This window comes from Polypterus senegalus, chromosome 15 (genome assembly GCF_016835505.1).
Source record: "Polypterus senegalus isolate Bchr_013 chromosome 15, ASM1683550v1, whole genome shotgun sequence".
Classification (NCBI taxonomy): Eukaryota; Metazoa; Chordata; class Cladistia; order Polypteriformes; family Polypteridae; genus Polypterus; species Polypterus senegalus.
The window spans coordinates 74,814,897-74,837,535 of NC_053168.1; the positions used below are offsets into that span (position 1 = coordinate 74,814,897).

General features: G+C 38.0%; 1 protein-coding gene across 8 annotated transcripts in view; it reads left to right on the top strand.

The window, feature by feature from the left end:
- LOC120515645 (ankyrin repeat and IBR domain-containing protein 1-like) overlaps positions 1–22,639 on the top strand; it is a 445,503-nt gene that overhangs the window by 417,094 nt on the left and 5,770 nt on the right. For 4 of the 8 annotated variants that reach the window (XM_039736854.1, XM_039736855.1, XM_039736853.1 and 1 more), the window contains 4 exons: positions 1,269–1,320; positions 1,538–1,612; positions 13,420–13,531; positions 22,183–22,316. In XM_039736854.1, the coding sequence (XP_039592788.1) occupies positions 1,269–1,320; positions 1,538–1,612; positions 13,420–13,531; positions 22,183–22,316 (373 nt within the window). The remainder of the gene's footprint in view (positions 1–1,268; positions 1,321–1,537; positions 1,613–13,419; positions 13,532–22,182; positions 22,317–22,639) is intronic. The other 4 variants (XM_039736857.1, XM_039736856.1, XM_039736858.1 and 1 more) reach the window with 3 other exon arrangements.

Below are 22,639 nucleotides of genomic sequence, written 5' to 3' on the forward strand. Positions count from 1 at the left end.
CTGTTGAAAGTATGAACATCTCAACAGCCCTCCATCAATCAGGCAAAAGTCATTCTTGAGTAAAAGGCATATGAGAGCCCGCTTAAAGTTTGTAAGATGGCATTTAAAGCGCTCTTGAGAGCATGAGGAGAAAGTTTCTCTAGTCTGATGACACGAAAATTGAACTCTTTGGACAAGAACTCTGGGCATTGCTTATCACCTGCCTAATATCATTCCTACAGTGAAACATGGTGATGACAGCATTGTGAGGGACAGAGAGACTTGTCAGAAATGAGAGAAGGATGAATGCAGCCAGATATGAAGAGGCCTTTTAAGAAAATCTGTGTGTGCAACCTCAGACAGGCGCAACAGTTCATCTTTCAACATGACAGTGACTTGAAGCATTTAGCCAAGACAATGTTGGAATGACTGTGGGACAAGTCGCTGACTGTCCTTGAATGGCCCAGACTTAAACCCCACAGAACATCTGTGGAGAGACCTGAAGATTGCAGTTAACCGATGCTTCCCATCCAATCTGGTGCAGCTTGAGAAGATCTTCCGAGAAGAATGGAATAAACTGGCCAATTTCAGGTGTGCAAAGATTGTACAGACTTAAGAAGACAAAGCTGTAATTGCTGCCAAATGGGCTTCTACAAAGTACTGAATTGAAGGTCTGAATACTTGAATATGAATAAGAAATTTCCGTTTTTGATTTTTAATAAATTTGCAAAACCTTTCCAAAAACATTTTCACTTTGTCAGTTTGGATTATTGACTGTAGATTGATAAGCAAAAAATGCTAAATGCATCCGTTTAAAATTAAATGTTCAACATAATAAAGTTTGCAGAAAGTGAAGGGGTTGGAGTACTTTCTGAATCCACTGTGGATGACCTCTATTTTTAAACTAATTATTCCAAGTCTAAAATAATAAAAATAAGAATAACAGTTTAGGTCAGAGGCTGCAAAGGTTTGCCACAGCAAATGCAATGAATACTTTGTGGAATTTTTTATTTTTAATTTATAAAAAGTATTATTTTGATGTATTCTTCAATAGAAAAGCATTTCCAATATGTTTACATTTTTCCGGCATAAGTTTTGACTAAAGTAAATAAGTGAATAAGAGATCTGTTTTGTAAGAAAGTAAAATGAGAAAAAGTTGAAGGGCTTGAGTTAATTTTTTATAGGTTCTTCATGCATTAAAACTGCTAAGGGCAGTTTAGCTTTAGTCATAAATTTGATAAGCAATTTCATTCATATTCAAAACACCATAATCTGTTTTATTCTTTCAGTTTTGCAGGCGGAACATGGGATTGGGAATATTTGGGATTTGCATCACCAGAGGTAAATAAATGTCTGTTACCTGCTTTATTTTAGTTTTAATCTGCCTGACCTGTGTATACTAGCAGTCCATCTAAGATTGTTCTTGATTGCGTTTCTGCTGTGCTGTCAGTGCAAAAGATGGAAGCTGTCAATCCCTTCTGTTTCACTTCTTTCATGTCTTAGTAGTTATGATAGTTTGGTCATAGGAATTTAAGTCTTATTCTGTTCTAATCTAAAGATCCTGAGGAATCAATCAATACTTGGAGGGAGTGCTCAAATGGAAAACTCTCAAAGTGCAGGAATCCAGCAGCAGGTATTACTTAAGTGACCGTGAGCATTTTCACATTTGAAATAAGCAATGATGTCCTTTTTATGACTGGAATGCTTTTTTCTTTTACACACCCATACGTCTTCACCTCTTTCTTTTTCTGGTCCATTGTAATGCATTGCAGGATATACATTCTTAAAACATGCAGCTGTCTGTCAGCACTGAAACCCTAAAACCTCGGGCTACTTGCAAGTAACTCCAAATACTGATCTTCTTCTAAAGCAAACTAGATTATTTTACTTAAAGATTTATTTTTAAGAAACATAACATGCACCCACTGAAAGATTATGATTAAGGCAACTGCCTATCTTAAGTCATTTCAGAAAACTTAACATTATAAAATCAAAAAGCATACACTTAAAGCACATGTGTAATGAAGCAATATTGAATGGTATAAATGTCAAAATAAGGGTTGTTTATCTTGTAAACTTTCAGACTACTCTTTACGGAGCTCACATTAGTTTTCCACATTAACCAACTTCTGCATGTACTTTTTGCAGGAGTTTTTGTTCCCATTTCCAGTGGTCATGATTTCTTCCTTTTGTCATTTGTCAAGTACTTCACACCCAATACATCGTATCTCATTCTCTGTTTGAAATCTGCTTTAAACCCTTCCTTATCCAGCACATTTTAAAACACCTGCCTCTTGACTTTCTATCATTTGTGACTACCTCTCTAATGCTGTGTTCCATTTACCTCGGAAGTCGAACATCAGAGCTGAGAATGGCGTTGACTGCGTTCCAGTAAAACATTCAGAAAACAATATGGATGTCTGTAGGAAAACCTTTGTAGTGCTTGTTCTTTTGGAATGCAGACAACTGCTGAACAGCACATTACACAGGATTTTGCACTTCCAAACACTGTAGCAACATGTCCACAGATAGAAGTTGGACAATACTGTGTGTACGGCTGAATTAATGAGGCACAAATAGACAGAAGTGCTGATAAACAGTATAATACTATGGCTTTCTCTGAAGTTCGTGGTGTACAGTAAGTCATAATCTGAAGCCAGACTTGACAGACCAGCACTGAGTTTCCGAGTAGAAATTCCGACTTGTGGGTTATTCCAGATGAAAATTCCAACTAGAGACACAGAAATTCCGACTTCCCATTTCCAATGGAATGCAGTATAACGTTTCAGTTTCCCTTTTCATACGATAAGATGTCACTTATTTCCTTGGACAGTCTTAACATATTGGCCCTAATTTAATGATCCTATCTTATTTTTAGTTCATCCTGCATTTTAGATATGACAAATTTATCATTGCATTAACTTATACACATGCTCCAGTGTGCACATCGTTGCATTTAATTTCCAGTCTTATCAGTCATATTCATAACATGCAAGATCTGACCTTTCCAATGACTTCTAATTATGAATTTCATGCCTGTCTCAATACACACGTTAGCCAGATATCTTGTCTTGTATGCATCGTACAAAAGATCTCCCAGCCAGAGAATGACCAGCACAGCATCTCTTTAAATTCTGCTTCTGCAATTATAGCACAGTGATCGTATAAAAGAGCACAAAAAGAAAACAACTTATTGAGAGGATACTATAGACATTGTGAAATACAGGGGCACTCTTGTATCTTGACCTTTTGAAGGTTGATTCCAGCTTTTTGATGAGGCAATGGCTTACTTGCATGTGGAAGAGAGCAGAACTACAACAGAACAAAGACCTGCCTTTAAAATCTGATTTCATCGGGTTTCTGTCATTTACCTTCAGCCAGTCAGCTTTACACTTAGACTTAAACATTCTAAAGGAGGGATTTATGCTTGGAGGCAGACGATTTCATATACAGTGGAACCTCAGTTTGCGAGTAACTTGATTTACGAGTGTTTTGCAAGACGAGCTACATTTTTTAATAAATCCGTACGAGCGTATACTGTTTACAACAGCATTGTGACTGTGTGTGTGTGTGTGTGCGCGCACGTGTGTGCTGTGAAGTACGAGTCCCCGTCTTGCGCCCCAAAATACGAAGCCGAGTGTCAGTACTTTAACAACCCCAGCTTTATTCAGCTTGAAACAGCAACAGCGCTGTTATTTATTGTAGCGGGATCTTTATAATGTTCCTTGTATAACCCATCGACGGCAGGCGCTTATAGCATGCCCGTGATCTTTTTGGATACGCTTATACGGCGAACTGCTACAGCGCTGGGAGACTGCGATTACTTTGGGACACACTTCCGCGTGTCGTCCCGTTGGGTGGAATCCCAAAAGAGTTTAGAAACTCATTCACACCAGCCATGATTCTTTTTAAAGGTAAAGTGCAGGTTAATTTGTTTTATGTATTTTTACTTTATATTTTGTATTAATCATTTTTATATGAATAGTTTTGGGTTGTGGAACGAATCATCTTATGTTTCCATTATTTCTTATGGGGAAATTCACTTTGATATACGAGTGCTTTGGACTGCGAGCACGTTTCTGGAACGAATTATGCTCGCAAACCGAGGTTCCACTGTACTTGGAAAAAATCTACGCAATGCGCTAAGAATGATGATAAAAAATGTCATAAAACAAACAACATGACTTAAAGGACATACTGTACAGTGCTATTCATATGGTCAGGTTTGAATACATGTACCAGTCCATCTTACATCGAGATTGACTTATGACCAGTCTGTCAGAACTAGGCCTAGAATATTCAGGAAGAAACAGAATTAAAAATAAGTGCACAGAAATCTCTGTGATCACAAGTTTCTAAACAGAAATGACCACTGGACAGTCTGTTTTACTGCATAGTACTGTTGTATTTGAGACTTTTTCCTTTGTGATTATAATTTTGTTAAAATGTTTAGGGTAGTCCACGTCTTTATGAGCTGCATTGGCCACCAGTAATTCATTGCTACTGGATTATTAACCAGAAGTCTTACAAAAACATTTTAAATTGAATCCCCTAATGTCTGTGTTTTAGTACATTTCTTTGTTTACCTGCCACTTTCCATCCAGTGGAAGGATTCTTAGTATATTTGAAAAGGTGGAACTCTTGGAGGTTTTGAGAATTTAACAGGTCAATCAGTGGTGTAGAGTGATCCATTAGCCTTCTTGGCTTTAAACCTGAGTGTGACTCTGGCTCAAAATTGTGTGTAAATACGACTAAACCTGAATCCGATTTGGGGTGACATGTAATGATCCGCTTTACAGTGATAAGCCTGAATAACTCTTGGCACAGTATTCTGCTGACATCTAGTGGATGAAATAACATTGTGCTGCATAAAATCTTTAATATTTCTATAAGTTCTGCCACTTTATTATAACTCTATGGTAACTAATCAATATTCATGAGTGGGATGGAGCCCTCAACCAAAAACACAATAGTAAATGAAAACCATAAAGTCAGTTTTAGAGCAAAATAAATTTGAACTGGTAGTGATAACAACGTGAATTGGTCATCAGTCTTGACATGGACAGTAAAACTGACACTTGTTCTGTAGATTCTGATCTGCCATGTTTCAGTTCTGTTTGTGTTTGGTGTCAGGTTCATATTACTGCTGACAATCCTGCACCTCCTCATTGTCTGTTTATGGAAAACCCTGGCCTAGAGATGCCTGATCATCATTATCTAGATTATTTACGATTTGTCAATGATAGTCTGGTGGAGAAAATAGTTGTTGAAATGAACCACTATGCTGAGAAGTGCTGGAAAAGTCACAGTAAACCATTTGCTTATGGCGGTTGCTGGTAGCCTGTCAGTGAAGACGACATGTGCATGTTTTTCAGTCTCCTAGTACTGGAAGGCATACTGGGAGAACCTGTCCGGAGATGGTACTGGTCCAACAATGTACTGTTGCAGACATTCCTTTTTAGTAAAGTTATGAGTGCATGTTGTTTTTTTCACTCATTATAAAATACCTGCATTTCACTAAGAACAATGAATATGATGAAGCCAATCAGCAAACTCCAAATCTTTACAAATTGTGGGATTTGCATCAGGCAATCATTAAAAATATGCAAGTGTATGTTCCCGATCGTGACATAAGTATTAACAAAATGCTAATGGCTTGTAAGGGAAGGCTATCGTAGATACAGTATATCACATCCAAACAGGCACGATTTGGTATGAAGATCTCAATGCTGTGCGAAGCAAGCTCTGGAACTCAATACCTTACACACCGCTAGAGAGGTAGCAAGTACAGTCAATATGGTATTGCTTCATCATTTGTGCTGTCACTGTGGACCCCTTTCTTGACTAAGGTTACTGTATAAAAATGGATAGTTTCTAAACCTCACCTGAACTGCTTGAGAGTTTAATTCAAATGAAAACTGATGCTTATGGGAACTGTACGACCGAACTGTCACGTTCTGCCTGGTGGCAATGGTGCAAGAGCTGTGTGTCCAAAAGTGATCTAGTGGAAGGACAAGAAAGACATCAGACACCAAATTACTGTTCAGATTGTAGCAACTGTCAACATTTGTGACAGCTGAAATGTGGAAATCACTATGCTGTGGTAGCCTACAATAACACAATGTGCGCCATCCATCATGTGGATTAGGCACTGACATTCTGCCTTCTCATTCATGAGCAACAGAAAAAATACAGGAAAAGAACGCCAAGAAACATGCTTCTACTGTCCCAATTGCAACACTTTTTTGTTATTGAAAAAATCCAAAGCTTTTGTCTTGTTTTTCATGGAGCAAACATAATGCTAAGGAGGAGAAACCCACTCTGCTAGCTTAGTCATGATCCACACAGCTTAGATTATACAGTGCCACAAACAGTTTAAGTGTAGTCCTTCGTTTGAGCATAACAAGGTTTTCATTGGTTCATCAACTGCAACATGTGACTAATAGGTACTGGTGCAAAGTGCATTCGAGACATACTCACTTAGTTAGACCTAATCTGATACGCTGTCACATGTACCTCTTATGGTCATTAGAATTCTTTTTTTTTTTCTTATTAGAAAATTGAGTAACCATTTCAAACAAAAAAAAACCCACCAATATTTTAATGATTATTATGCAAATATATATTCATCAAGTATTTTCTTATTCTGAAACAAACACCAAATGGATATAAAAACAAATGCAAAAGTAATTCAACATATGCAGTGCCTTCAGAAAGAATTGGGACCCCTTCACTTTTCTCACATTTTGGTATGTTGCAGCTTATCCTAACATAATTTTTAATACATTTGCAAAAATTTCTAAAATCCTGTTTTCGCATTGTCATTCTGGGTTATTGAGTGTTGCTTGATGTGGGAAAAAATGAATATAAATGATTTTAACACAAGGCTGCAACATAATAAAATGTGATAAAAGTTAAGAGGTCCTAATTCCTTCTGAATCCACTGTAATTCTAGAAGTAAGAAAGATGAGTTTTATTGTCATGCATACACACTACCATGAGATTCCTACTTGCATGTCTCCCTCAGACCAGTATTACAGCATTTTCACCAGACAGTGAATACAACATTAATACATTAAATACAACATCAAATAATAATAATAAAAAAACGTATATAGTTTCAAGTATGAGCATCTGTGAAATATCATTAAGGCCAGAGAATAAGAATTGTCTCTGAATTTAATATAAAGGTCATGTACTATTTTCCAGAATGGACGAGGGAGAAAGTGACTGCACAGAAAGCAGTGTGGTTTGTATTTCTGAGGCTGCATCGTCATATGCAATATGAACAGGAGGCTGTTGCGTGACAGGATAGATTCCATGTTGCAACTATAGAAGTTTTTTCTGCCATTAATTCCAGACACAGAGTCAATAACCCTAAAAGAGTATTTATGACCAAGCAAGTGGATGGGTAAGGGGCAGAGGCAGTGAATTAACACATAAGCAGACTGTGAAGACTGGGTACTTGTGTAAGTAGCAAATAACAAAGGCGTTTGTTAATCCTTTTTAGCTGTCATCCAGGAGAATGAATTTAAAAGAGGATTGTAATCTGTTTGCAAGTATGTGTTATAAATGTATTTGTCTGTAGCAACTTATCTCCCTGTTAGTCTGTTTGTTTTATATAGCTCTGTACAGTGGGCTTAAAATAGGACTCGCCAACCCTGAGGCTGCTACCATGATTTGCTGTGTTACAACTGAAAAGCACAGCTCATTTTACATTGGATTTTTATATGGATAACAAAGCTTATTTAACATTTTGATGAGTAACTATTTTGCATAAAAAAAGAAAAATGAATAAAAACTCAAAACTGAAATATATTTTCAGTTTATATGTGTTGTAACTGTAGGTTACGGAATGTGGTAGCAATCAGTGGGGCAGTAAATACTTTTGTCTGTCTGTCTGTCTGTTTGTCCGTCCTCATATACACAGCCAGTTCTTGCAGTCCTCCTGCACACATACAGGATATCCTGCTGAATCTGCATAATTTTTGGATTGCTGTTTTATTTGCATTGACTGGTGGGGTGGTGTAGTTTACAGGAGCCCGAGCATTCTTCTTTGCCCCCCTCATGGCTTTTTTTCTTACAGATGTTTAGAAGGAACTAAGACTCAGGACAGCAGCGCCATGTTTTTTGATCACAAACCCCTCTTCTGCAAAGCAGTATTTACTTGGCAAAAGCAATATTCTCATTTCATACCTTTTCAAATAATTCAAAGAACTACTGCCTTGCAATCACCTCATTTCATCCAGAACCATTGGAAGAAAGCAATATGTAACTGATCAAGTTCTAAGCACAACTGATTAAATTTGGAAATATTGAAAAAAAAAAGTAAAACTTGTATTATTTAAAAAAAATTGAACCTTTGCACATTTTCAATTTTGTAGACCTTAAAATGCAAAAAAAAGACACAACAGCATTGTGCTTAGGACTGTGTAGCGTAATCTATATGATTTGTACTTTTCTCATGTTGCATGATGGCTACGGTACGCTCCAATGCATGCAAAAATCAGTGAATCTTTGTATTTCATCTCATTAGCACTGAATGCCCACACATCATCAGTGTGTCAATGTCTATGGCTTCTGAAATGCACAGTAAAGCAATAACCTGACAGTCAGTATTTATTTGTATGTGTGACGCTTTGAAAATATGTGCATTTTTAATCCAGGCATAGGAAAGCTAATGAGGTTCACCACTTATCCGTGTGACTAAAAGGATTATTTTGGAGAAAACTACAGGATTTCATTTTGAAATACTCACTGAAATGTCTTCTAGTATTCTGATGTGTCTATTTTCCTGATTTCTATCAAACGTGTATCGTAAAGGTGTGTTAAGCAATCGCTACATCTGATAACAGTGGTATGTTTGGCAGGAGGCACTTGATTATTGAAAAATCAGTTCATTTACCTCAAGCATAATGTTAGCCCCAAAACACACCCCTAAAACAGGCAATAAAAGAATAACATTCAAACTTTAGGGACTGTAACACAGAACATACCAGAAGCCTTTTATTACCTTCATCACCAGAGTCTCAGGTACAACAGGAACATGGGCAAATTTCTTGTCTGATGAGAAGTTTCTTGACTTTCCATCTGTGTCCCAATTGCTTGTTATGGAAATAAAACATCTGATTGCTTGACAGCTTCCAAAAAGACAATGCAGAGGTGTTAAACCATTGAAGTGAATTATAATTTACTCAAATATTATTTACATTTGTCCAATAAATAATAAAACAATGCCACATACAACATTTCTTCCAGTGGTTTCCCTCTCCAATCAGAAATTCTAACCATTTCAAGGCCTTCTAGGCTATCGTGTTATATTCTAGTTCTTCCCTGGATGTTTAGCTTCACAAGACCTTGTGTGGCAGCTCATATTCCCAGGTAAAATATCTGTATGTGTGTGTAATGCAGGCTCAACCTATGTGTAAGTATAACAAAATATTACATGTATCTGATTTATCATTTACCACTTAAACTTTTTGGCCTTGAGTCCCAGTGTTATCAATTTTTGTTTTGTGATGACCCTTTATTAGCAATAATTTTAAAGTAAACTATCCAAAATTTTCTCCTGAATGCCAGACATTAACAAAGAATAGTGAATACATATTCATCATTTATATACAGTTCACATAATAGATGAAATGCATACACTACTCATCCACAAAGGACTTGACTCATGGGTGTCTAATACTGAATCAAATTTACAGTAATTGTCTTTTTAATGGGTGACCTTGGCTTGTCTGATTTTCACAAGTTTGTCAAAATCAGGGGTGTGGGAAAAGAGTGCAGAGAGGAGTATGCTTTTAGTTTTCAGGTTGTCTAGAATTTCGGAGCTCATATTTGTTATACAAGGCAAGACAAGCCGTTCTGCAGTTTTGTGTGCTTTCTTGGCATTTCAATGTGTAATGAGACAATGCCCCAAGTGCCTGCTGGCTTGTTGCACAAATGCGATACAATATTTTTTTGTAAAACCTCAAGATATTCATTTTTTTCCATTTAAAAAAGGTGAAAAATGTACTTCTATAATTATAGCTGGTGGCTTCATGCTTTGATTTGGTGGTCAGGCCCGCACCTAGGAAATTCTGGTCCCCAGGCAGCTGACAGAGTTCGGGCCCCTTTCGTATTTCAAATATGTGCGTATATTTTAAAACGCCACTTATTTTCGAAAAAGCGCGGGCCCATATCTAGCTTGGGCCCCTGATAAGTGTCATGGTTGTCCCAGGTGCGGGCCTGTGGTGTTACTACACCACAGATGCTGCACAGTAGCCATTACTCACCACATTTCACAGTAAAAGTAAATCTGTACCTCAGAAAATGTGGACTGTATATTCTTTTTACATTCCTGTTTGGTTGAGGTTTTTAGGATGAATCTTGTGAGGCTGATATGGACCTGGAAGAGTTCAGAATACGTGATGCTACAAGACATTTAAGGAACTTGATCATGTTCCTTGGTTAATGAAGCATATGGTGCGGTGTAGAACAGCTTGTTATCTGCTCATAGCTGAACTAATGTCAGTCATTTCAGTTCTCCAGTGTACACGGCCAGAATTTCCCTTCAACAGGTTTCAGAAGTGAAACTTTCAATCAGTAACCCCCTAAAATATTAAAGTGATGGCTTGATTTAATTATTTTTTTTTAAACTTCAGCTGAAGACCTATCTGGAGTGTACAGCAACCTTCAGGTTGAGAAACAATACTATATAGCATAAGTCACAGAGTTTGATTACAATCTGCACCCCACTACTAGGGAGCACAATAAGTGCAGTAATTCCTAAACTGTTACTGTCGACTACTTTCCATTACTTGATACAGCAGATGTAGGCACAGGTGTTAAGAGATTTTGCGTAATCCAGTAAATCAGTGGTTTTCATTTCCAACTGGTGTAAAGGTTGCTCGGTCTCCCCATGACTGAGAATGTTTCTGTAGGTGTCCTGATTGACCACCACATTCTAAAAGTATGCCAGTTAGCTTAATTGGTCTAATTAATGGGGGTACTGAGAGGTACTGAGGTCTCATCCCGCTCTAGTTTATGGTTTGAGCCAGCTGCTATCCAAGTAGGTTACAATTCTGTGGCCTTATAATGGAAAAAGTGTTTTCATTCAATAAATGGATTGTTTCTCAAGGTTTCTGTCTGCTGTGTACCTTGTTATACATTTGATTGATTCACACATTAAGTACATATTAGTAATTACACACTATTAATGACAATAAAAATGGATTACTGTATATACTCACGTATATGTCGGGTCTTGAAACCTGAAAAATCAATCATAAAATCAGACCCCAACTTATACACCCATTCAAAAATGTGTGACTTTTTTTTATATATATATAAACATCTTCTTGCCTCCTCCAATCTCGCACCAGTTTCTCAGACATATCAAATTTTGTTGCAGCAGTGCAGTTACCAATTTCTTTCACTACTTCAACGACGTTTAATTTAAAACCAGCCTCATATTTTCTTCTTATTGAACGCTCCATCGTAGAGAAGGAATGCTCTTATGGTAAAGATGTATGAGGGTGTGAGATACAAAAAACACAAATCAGTGCAAACATTGTTTCGGAATAGTTCAGGTATTACTGTGTCATCACGTAGGCACAATACATAGAAAAAAAAGGCAGTGTGCTCTGTGGTTACTCTCTCGGGTGGGCATTAGCATATCATCTCTTGGAGCAATATCATGAGTCTTCAGCATTTGACTTAAACGACCGACATTATAAAATACCAGAAATTAATATACAGTAAAATCAAGTCCCAACTTATCCGCAGGAGAATGTGTCCACGAGTATATGCGGTAAACAGATTCAGCAAATGTAAGAAATGATCTTGGTAAACTGGCATTGGAAACACAGTGAAAACTATTTTTTAATTCTTATTTGAACTTAGAATAAAATTCTCATAAATAAATAATTTACAATCAAATCAAGCTAACACTGTAGAACATTAATGTACGATTTGTGCCAAAAAAGTACTTCTCATGGTGTTTTGACAGCTGTCACTTGTTTATATGAATTAGCTGTGGCCGCTCAAGTAATCGCTCTGTGCCATAAATCCGAAATACAAATACTTGAGAACTGAGGAGAAGGTTAGCTTTCCCTCTCCTTGCAATTGTATTTAAGATGGAAGTCAGGAAGTGCCTTTTCACACAAGGGGTCATGAAATTGTGAAACAAAGTACCAAATCGTAGCTGAAGCAGCAACTGTGACAACTTTTAAACAGTTTCTGGATCATCTTTTGGGATAAATTAACAGTTAGGTAACCAAATAAGCTTCATGAAGTGGATGGCCACCTCTCATCCGTAAGATGTCTTCTTTATGCTGCTTGCTGGGAAGCATCCTTATTGTTGTCATGAAAGCCTTTTCCTTATTAAGTCCCAAAATAGATACATATTTGTGAAGGTTTGCCATTTTCATTAAATCCTCTTTAGAGTTAAAAGAAATGTGTTTAAATATAAACATGCATAAAACTTAGAGTTATTGCAAGCCAAATTATCTCTTAGAGATGTCTTAACATGAATTTCAGGTATCCCAAAATGCAGTTCAGCGTTTCAGATATGTGGAACTCAGTTCAAGATATCTCAAAAAAGCTCCTTTACATTTCATGTTAATTGCAATACATTTTGAGATATCTCAGAAGCACTGCACATTGTGTCAATACATTTTCAGATACTCAGAATAGCTCCTCATGCATTTAAAGATACCTCAAATGCATTTTACAATCTCTAATTAATTCTATATGCATTTTAAGATAATCTGAATTTCATTAAGAAAATCTCAAAATTAGTTTCTATTCAATTTCCAATTCTTTCAATAGACCTTCCTCTCTGTTCTAAGATATTTCAAAAAGTAGGCAAAAGTATTTGGCTACAAATAAAAATATATCATGTAAAAGAAGTATCTGATTGAATCGCTAGAGTGATGTAATGTGACAGGGCATTAACATGATTTTCGAGATGTTTAAATAACTTCCCTTGCTATTCAAGAGATCTCAAATGCATTCCAAGAAGTCTTAAACTGGTAGGAAGTCCTGTTGAAAATATCAGAAATTTTACAGGAAGTCGTTTCAAGAGATCATAAATTGCTTTTCCAATATCTCAAAATGCATACAAAGTTGTTATAAGATATTGAGAAATCTGTGAGAAGTTGTTTCAAGATATTTCAAAATGCATTTGTGATATCTTGATGTAAATGTATTGGCAGATATTTATCATTTTGAGATATCTTTAAATACATTCTGAGTTAGCTCTCAGTGCTAATTTGGCTTGTCATATAGAATATCTGATGAGTAAATGCATACCTTCTTCCTAAGCTTGATCTTGTGGGCTGTTCAGCCAGCTGTGGTCACAGAGTGCTGTTTGAGGATCAGAAGGTATCAAGTGTCATAGAGATGCTCCTATACTATGTTGAAACTGAATCTGCCATATTTCTTTGTTTTGTTCAGGAATATGCAGAGTTTCAATACAGAAGGAGGCACCGGCAACGCAGACGTGGAGATATGCACAGCCTCCGCAGCAATACCCCAGACCCAGATGACCCAAGTGAGAGCACTTTAGGTAAGTTGCCATTCCAGCTCTTACTGGCTCCAGAATTGTATGGGTAATTTCTCCATATTTGGTGCCTATATTTGATATTTCTTTTAACAGGACAACTTTTTCATGTTTGACTCCTTTGCGAATTAATTTTTTTTAAAGCCCCTGCAACACAAGAATGAAAAAAGTAATTAATGAAAGTAGAAGGAAGCTTTATAAAACACTTTCATACTGCCCTCAGTGAATGACATTACACCACGGTGGTCAAACGTTGTGTATCCTACAGAACTGATTTTGTTAGCTGCTGAAAATGTGAAATACTAACATCTGGCATTTGTGGTTTATAGTGCATATTTCTTGTTACAGAGCCAATGAAATGCAAATAGAATAAACCATGAAGTCAAGTGTTGTGCTGTCATTTCATTTCGACTGATATTAATCGGTACACTTTTGTAGGTTCATTTTTACTTAGTTAATATGTGCCAGGACCAGTACCACTCACATGCCACAGTTGAGTTGGAGAATTCTGCAGAATTCTGTCATGGCAGAAAGTATCTGGTACAGTAGATGATTCAGGGACTTGCCTGCATTAGACATCAACAACAGTAGAAAGAATTGGCACCGTGGAGTTAGTTGTAATGAATAATCAAAGAGTGACTGTATATGTGATAGTATAATGCCATAGGGCAGGGGTATTCAAGTAGTCTTGACCTGGGGCCATATTCTCGCTTAACAAACACTTGTTTGGCTAGGCCAGGGACCACCTATCCCACTCACAGAAAGAGATCATACACTTTTAACAGACACACTTCTGTATTCACTCTTCGACACTTGGATTCAGTCACCTGTTCATTCACACCACGTATCTATGCAGTATAAGGAATTATCAAGCATATGTTGCACTGAATGAACTTTGGTGGTGTTCTTATTCCAAAAAAAGAATTTCAATTCATATTTGTTCTCATAAATACCCAAAGTGGTTGTACCCAATCACAGAATGTGTATTGATTAGCTGATGTAACATTCAAATTTCTGACGGTGTGGATGGTGATATTTTGGTTGAAAAGGTGACGTTGAAACTACTCCATTACTTTCAACTTTAGTCCCAATTAACAGTGCAGTAGAAACCAATACTCACTATTAAAACCTGGTATAATATTAGCCAGACTTTTAATGGAATTAGTTATTGTGTTATGCTATATTAATAACCTTAACTTAACAAAACAGAATATGATTGCATTTTTGACTTCCTCCAGCATTCTACTTCCTTAAAAGATTCAATTTGTTGATGGAAGAAGGCCTGGCAAACAAAGACACAGTCACAAACAAAATTAATTGCCTTTGACAAGACTTTTCTGACAGAGACCTCGACTAACCCACACTGTCTAATTCCGTACTGATGAAGTACTTAAACTTCCTCATGGGAACTCCTGTCTTTAACTGTCTATATTGTGCCGTCCATCTTCTCATTCTTTTCCAGTCCAACTCACCCTTCAGTTCAGTGCTACTCCAGCTTGCAAAGCTTCATCCCCTGCCAGATTCTCACCTGCATGGTTCTTCACAGGTCTGAATCATTATAGTATTTATAAATGTTAATTTGAAATAAACAAGCTATGCATGGAATATTTTCAACTGTCATGAAATGAAACCTAATTCACTTACTAAATGAACAATATAGACTCAAAATGGGAATAAGATAAAGCAGTAAGCACTGCTTCAGTAACACAAATGCTGTTAAAGGTATACCAGAAGACTGCTTGTTTCAAAACTGTGAAAACTGTTTTTTTCCCTTTCTGCAGCTTTGAAATGCAGAACAGCACCATTGTGTGAACTGAATGATGGAACACTTAATGTTGCACTGAATTCCTCAAGGTGTAAATTAAATAAATAAAACTGTTCAAAAACCGTGTCATCCAAAACTGAGTGTGTGGTACAGTTTAGTTGAGGAAATGATGCCCCCCTTTTTGTGCCCTCGCGTTGCCAGGCTTAGCTTAGGGCAAATGAAAATCTTTGATGACCCCGGCAATAAGGAGTGGTTATAAGTCAGTGAAATTCATTTTACATGAACAATAAAAGTGAGCAAGATCTGTACTTGTACAGGTTGGACCCCATTTGAAGGCAAAGATAATCAGAACTGTTACATAACAATGATAAATGCAAAGAGAACAATAGATAGTTATTTCAGATAAGGAAGTCCGCAATACTCACTGATCATAGTGCTGGAGATTGGCGACATGTTGCACGTTGATTAGGGCATACAAGTATGAATTTTACTATACTCTTTACATGAGATTTGTTTGAATATATGAACTTATGTTGACACCTGGAATGAAGCATTGCCACATTTGCTGTTATGAGAGGAATCCTGAGCTAAAATATTTGGACTGGGAGAACTTTTAAGATGTGTTTCCTAACTGGGGACAAAACTTTGATACATCATTTTGGTTCAGAGCCCCAACAATAATTAAACAATGGTGATTCTGCAAACCCAAAGAAATCTAAGGATCATCTCACTACCAGCTAGATCATTTGCATAATTCTTTATGATTATAGGGGTTTACTGCATATTGATAACATGCTTCAAAAGACATACAGTGACTGGTCCATATTATGCTGATTTGCTTTGGCATTTGCAGCAGTCAGTCAGGCAAAAGCTCTGAGGAAACTTATTAGCCATTCCCCTTCTGCATCACAACAGGGAACCTAATCACACTACACTGGCTATAAAGACCCATTCATGGAGATGCCTACCTGTCCCTTGTAACTGCTATCTGTCCCCCAGTCGGAAGGGCAACCTCTATAGGGCATTCGATGGCAATAATGAAAAATGAAGACATAGAGTAGTTACACAAGCAACACAAAATGTTTTATCCAAGTGACACAGGAAAGCTTTCTGAACAGTTTAAGAAGTGTATTAGTGCTCACTGGGATTATGCTCAAAAATAAAAACACGTTGTTTTCCTAATGTTTCTCTTAAGAGGTCAAGTTCAAAAGTGTTACCCCATGTACTTTATGTAATAAAGAGTGAATGACTGATGAAGAAGCACTGTTTGTACAATTGTCATCTTAGTATTGGAAGCGTTAGTATGCTGACAGAACAGAATTGGTCTCATGCAGAAACGCTCAGGAAGAGGAGAAGGATGGCAGTTGTGACAGCTAGACACCAAAGGAGCTGACTTGTAAACTTTGTTTCATTCTACTTTACTGATCTCTTCCAGTTCTCCGGTTGTAAAGAAGTAAGCAGTTGAGCTAGTTGTATTGTTACATACTTATAAAACACTGTGGTGTGGCAAGGTGATATATAAAACAAAGGTGCTTTACTTAACTCCTTGATAGTAACAAGGCTTCAAATTAAACAGTAAGACTTCCATTTTAAGATCAGGGACAGGAGAATATCATGATAGTTGGAATTTCATCCACCTTAATAAAAGGACAAGTATCTGTGTTGTGGGTATTTGCATCTGTGTGTCCATAACGTATAGAAGAATGGTCAGAAAATCAAAAATGATTAAAAAAATACCAATAGGAGTCGTGACGGGCGGCCACGGCCATTACCTGGCCGGGATGCCAACTGTATGGAAGGACCAGGGGAGAGAGCATCAGCAAGGCAATAACTTCCCCAGGATGCTAGAGGGCAGCACTCCTGGGCAGCTGTGGCACCATTGATTTCCGCAGGGCACACTGGGAGTTGGAGTTGGCACAGCCCCGTTGGGTTCCATGAGGGCCTTCGGGGGGAGCTACAGATCCCTATAGTGGACTGGCACCACCCCTGGGAGTGATTCCAGGTAATACTGATGAGACACCTGGAACACTCCCAGGACCTGAATAAAAAGAGCTGCCTCATTCCATTCAGAGAACCAGAGTCGGGAGGAGGTGGACAAAGCTTACGGGGAGAGGAGTGGAGGCAGCAGACTGAGAAGGAGAGAGGACAGAGCTGTGTTTTCTTATGGGTGCTGTATTGGCTGTGCTGTGAGCGTGAGGAACGGGGAAAAGTGTTTCCCACGCGACAAAGAAAATAAGGCATGTGTGCTGGACAGTATTGGTGTCTTCCTATCTGTCTGTGTCGGGTAGAGTGGCTGGTACGCCCCTGGTGGTCCACAAGGTCTAAAAATAAGACAATAAGATATTGATAAGATATTGGGCTTATCAGCCTATTGCATTGTCCAACATTATACGCCAGCTACAACAGTGTATCCAGCAGGGGGCGCCTGCTTCCTTGGATTGTGCTTTTTATTGATGCAGAACAGACTCTAGCCATACCCATTCATTTCATAACCATGGCAGAAATAATCAGACAGCAGCAATATGGTACAAAAAGAGATATGTGTATTTAACTTGTTTATAAAGATAACTTTGTTACCCAACAAATAGTATTTATACATAGTGAAGCCCACGAAACCATACAGTCATCCCAGGCAGTTCGTCAGTGGGGAATGCAGACGATCATACATCCATCTGGCAGGAATGTTCAGCGGCATGGAGGCAGCTTCTACTTTGTGATGGGTCCTTGTCATTATAAGCACTCACATATTTACATATTCATAGAATCTGCTATGAACCTTGCCAGGTATGCGCAACTGCCATGAGAGCCATCTATGGTACTTTTGGACTATGTCCAAATAAAAGCATCCCCTGTTCTCATGGCTTCTGCAGACAGTAGCTGTTGGTCACTCTGGCCATATATTGATTTGGCACATGTCAGCATTTTAAAATAGCATCCATCTTCCTGTCCAGTTTCACGCTATCATCTGGTGTGTGTGGCTTTAACTTTGGAATAAACATCACAAATTACAGTGTCACACTACAGTGTGTTTGTGACCTTCTTCCACCTGCTGAGGCCACATGAACACATTTTTAATAGCTGTAATATTAGTAATTGACAACTTCACATGGTGGGCAATGTATTAGTGAAAAATAACAATTAATTGACGTGCATGTCAGAAAACCAAAGCCCTTACACGACTAGGCTAGAGTCACTAAACCAGCGCAATACGTAAGCGACCACCACCACCACATTTTCCCAGCAAAACAGTTTGATTGTAAGAGGGGTCAGTTTAACAAGGGACATTGAGAGGAAGTGGCAAAAACGGGCAGCTGTGTCCAAAGAAGAAAGGCCACCATGAGGTAAAGGGATTTGGGGCGTTTTATTATACCAGACAACTCATAAATCATATAAATAAACATGGTCTGCATTGATTACTTAGATTTCAACCCATCTTCGACAGGTGACACAGCTAGTTTTTAATAACGCATTCTACCCAAGATGAATGGCCTATAAAAGGTTATCACACTACCATATATGAAATTGTAACCCTAAAGTAGCAAGAAAAAAATGAAAGAACATGCCTAAGGTTTTGTATCAATAGAGAGCAGTGCAATAGAAAACATCAGTGCCAGAGGAGTACAGGAAAGTACTAAACCTTGATGGACTCACAGTTCTTGAGTGAAGTACTTTTCTGACATTCCAAGGACTAAAGGCCAAGTCTCCTGAACTTGGATACAACTAGCAGTGAAGTACAGAGCTATAGAACCTCCATCACATAGGTGCTACAATCCACAAATGTACATTTTATGTGTATACAGTTATGTGCCTTAGTGTCCAGTGTCTTAGTGTTTTCCAGGGCCGCTTCATTTAAAAGCCATTGGCAGGCACTCTTTTGTTGTTGTGTGTTTTCTTTGAAATGTTGAGATCACACCTGCTGTTTTATTTGGAATGAAATAACTAAGGAGGGCACAAGGACAGTATTAAATCAAAACACCTCCCTCATGAAAAGTGTTTGTGTGTCTGAAAGAGTAATATCATTTATTAATAAGAAAAAAAATGTATCACATTGAGAAATAATTTAAAATATGTATAGGTCCCAGGATGTCTGAGACTTCAAAATGTGAACCAAAAGTGCACCATTTTAATCAGAATCACTTTATTGCTAGCATGTGAAACATACCAGAATCGACTTTGGTTAGGTAAAACACGGGATATAAGGCATTACCTGACGCTGTGCAAACCACTATACAAATGCAACAATTTCTGGAACAAAACATTTACAAACTTCAATAGTTAAGTCAAATAAATTGAAAAAGTATACACAATAGTATAGATATAAAATAGAACACATTGGACAAATAAGAAGTATATATGAACAGATAAACTGCACATTTACCAGTTATATGTTGCAAAAAACAGTAACCCTGTGTAAGTTTATTTAGAATCTGAATAATTTGAGGAAAGAAGCTGCAAAGATGACATGTAGTTCAGGTTATAACAGACTGTGATGGCTGCTGGGGTAAGTGGAGTCAGCTGAAATTGTTCCTGCTCTCTTTTTTGCTCTGGCAATGAACAGATGTAAAAAGAAATAGAATATCTCAAAATTAAACATCACACCCAACGAGTCTCCATGTGAGCGGCTGTATAAGCAGGGGGTTTGCTAGACCACCTGCATACCAGAATGCCTCACTCTATATAACTTTTGCAGGGAACATGTTTGTACTTTTGGTGTGCTTTTTTGTTTGAACTGAGGTGGCACCATTTAATTGAATTGGGCAATAACATGAATGGCATTGTGCTGCTGTGGCATCAGTAGTCTCAACAAATATACAGTAGCCTGCTTACGTTTCCTTTGATTTCCCGCTGATGTCCTTATTCAGGTAATATGTGACCTTTACCTATACTGCTATATGGACCTCAGTAATAGAAAACACATTTTTGAATAGTGGATCGATTGAAGTATTGAAGTCCTGACCATCTTTTTCAGTGATTTGGCTAACAACTTTAAGTAGTCTTTAAAAAGAGGAGCCAAATTAAAAGTTGAGGTGTTTTAGTTTCTGCTATGACACATGTATATAAAAAAAAAAACTCCTTGCCAAGTAATGCAATCATGGCCAAAAATTTTGAGAATGGCACAAGTATTGGTGTTCACAAAGTTTGCTGCTTCGTTGTTTTTAGCTCTTTTTGTCAGATGTTTTTATGGTATACTGAAGTATAATTACAAGCATTTCATAAGTTTCAAAGGTTTTTATTTACAATTACATTGTTTAAATTACATTGTTTATGCAAACAGTCAATATTTTCAGTGTTGGGCCTTCTTTTTCAAGACCTCTGCAATCGCCCTGCCATGCTGTCAATCAACTTCTAGGTCAATTCCTGACTCAATGCTTGGAGTTTGTCAGAATTTGTAGTTTTTTGTTTGTCCACCCGCCTCTTTAGGATTGACCACAAATTTTCAATGGAATCAAGGTTGGGGAGTTTCCTGGCCATGGACCCAAAATTTCGATGTTTAGTTCTCACTTTTGCCGTATGGTACAGTGCTCCATCATGCTGGAAAAGGCATTGTCCATCACCAACCTGTTCTTGGATGGTTGGGAGAAGTTGCTGTCTGAGGATGTTTTGGTACATGACTGTTCATGGCTGTGTTCTTAGGCAAAATTGTGAGTGAACCCATTCCATTGGCTGAGAAGCAACCCCACACATGAATGGTCTCAGTATGCTTTACTGTTGGCACGACACCGGACTGATGGTAGCCCTCACCTTTTCTTCTCCGGACAGTCTTTTTTCCAGATGCCCCAAACAATCAGAAAGGGGATTCATCAGAGAAAATGACTTTACCTCAGCGGTCCAATCCCTGAACCTTTTGCAGAATCGGTCTGTCCTTGATGTTTTTCTTGGAAAGAAGTGGTTTCTTTGCTGCTCTCTTGACACCAGGCTATCCTCCAAAAGTCTTTGTCTCACTGTGCGGGCAGATGCACTCACACCTGCCTGCTGCCATTCCCGAGGAAGCTCTGCACTGGTGGTGCTCCAATCCCACAGCTGAATCAACTTTAGGAGACGGTCCTGGCACTTGCTGGACTTTCTTGGGCACCCTGAAGCCTTCTTCACAACAATTGAGTCTCTCTATTCCAACTCAATTAGCATGACAGAGTGATCTCCAGCCTTGTCCTCATCAACACACTCACTTGTGTTAACAAGAAGATGACTGAAATGATGTCAGCAGGTTCTTTTGTCGCAGGGCTGAAATGCTGTGGAAATGGGTTTTTTGGGATTAAGTTTGTTTTCATGGCAAAGAGGGACTTTGCAATTAATTGCCATTCATCTGATAACATTCAGTAGTATATGCAAATTACTGTCATAAAAACTGAGGCAGCAAGATTTGTGAAAATGAATATTTGTGTCATTCTCAAAACTTTTTGGCCACGACTGTTGTACGTCGTAACTGTGAAACAAGACAGAATCAAACTGGTGCAAGTCACAGACTGGTTGGCAGGGATGACTGAAGGTCACACAGGAGTGAGCTGCAACTGCCCCAACTCGCCAAGATGATGTAAATGAAGTCTGCAACTGAAATTTGCTGTAAAAGTCATGTAATGTAATATAGCCTTTAGTTGAAGATCAGACAACATTTCTCATGAGTAGTTAATGCACAGCTTCAGACAAGTCCAAAAGGTTCACAAACCAGCAGACCATAGTGCACATGTCACCAGTTTGCATGTTTGCTTTTGTCATAATTAGATCAATTTTTCTTCTCGACACATTTGTGACAGAGTAGCCACATGAAGCCTACAGAAGCCATAATTTTTTCAGCTATTGACATGCATGTTTAGCTTGTTCAGTTTGATGGACACCTTTATTTAACTTGTATGACTATACCGATGTTGTGACTAATATGTTACTCTTCAAACAGAGACCCAAGAGGGAGGTAGCAGTCGGAGACATGGCACTTCCATGGTGAGTTCAGCTTCTATGAGTATTCTGCAAAGCTCTTCGCTTCATGACTATACTACTGTCAGTCGCTCTGAAAACCAGGACTCTCTTCAGGTATCTGTCTTCCTCCAGTGTTCCTTCTTTTCCTGTTTTCTTGATTTCCTGCATGTGCTCTTTACTTTGCATAATATCCTGGATGTTTTATGTTGTTTTTGTTAGCTTTAATGCAGAAAAAATGAAATGTTGCTTATGAAAAGTAAAAGATAATATTTCCACCTTAAAAATAGACCCTAAAGACCAGGTCAGGGTGGCTTCAGGAATTTGTACACACATCCCAAGAAGAAGAAAGTGCACATTTTCTAGTGACAACCGAGTGGGAGGATGATAACAACGGCTGTGACGGTGCACAGTGTAGGGTTTCCTAAAGCCATTTTTAT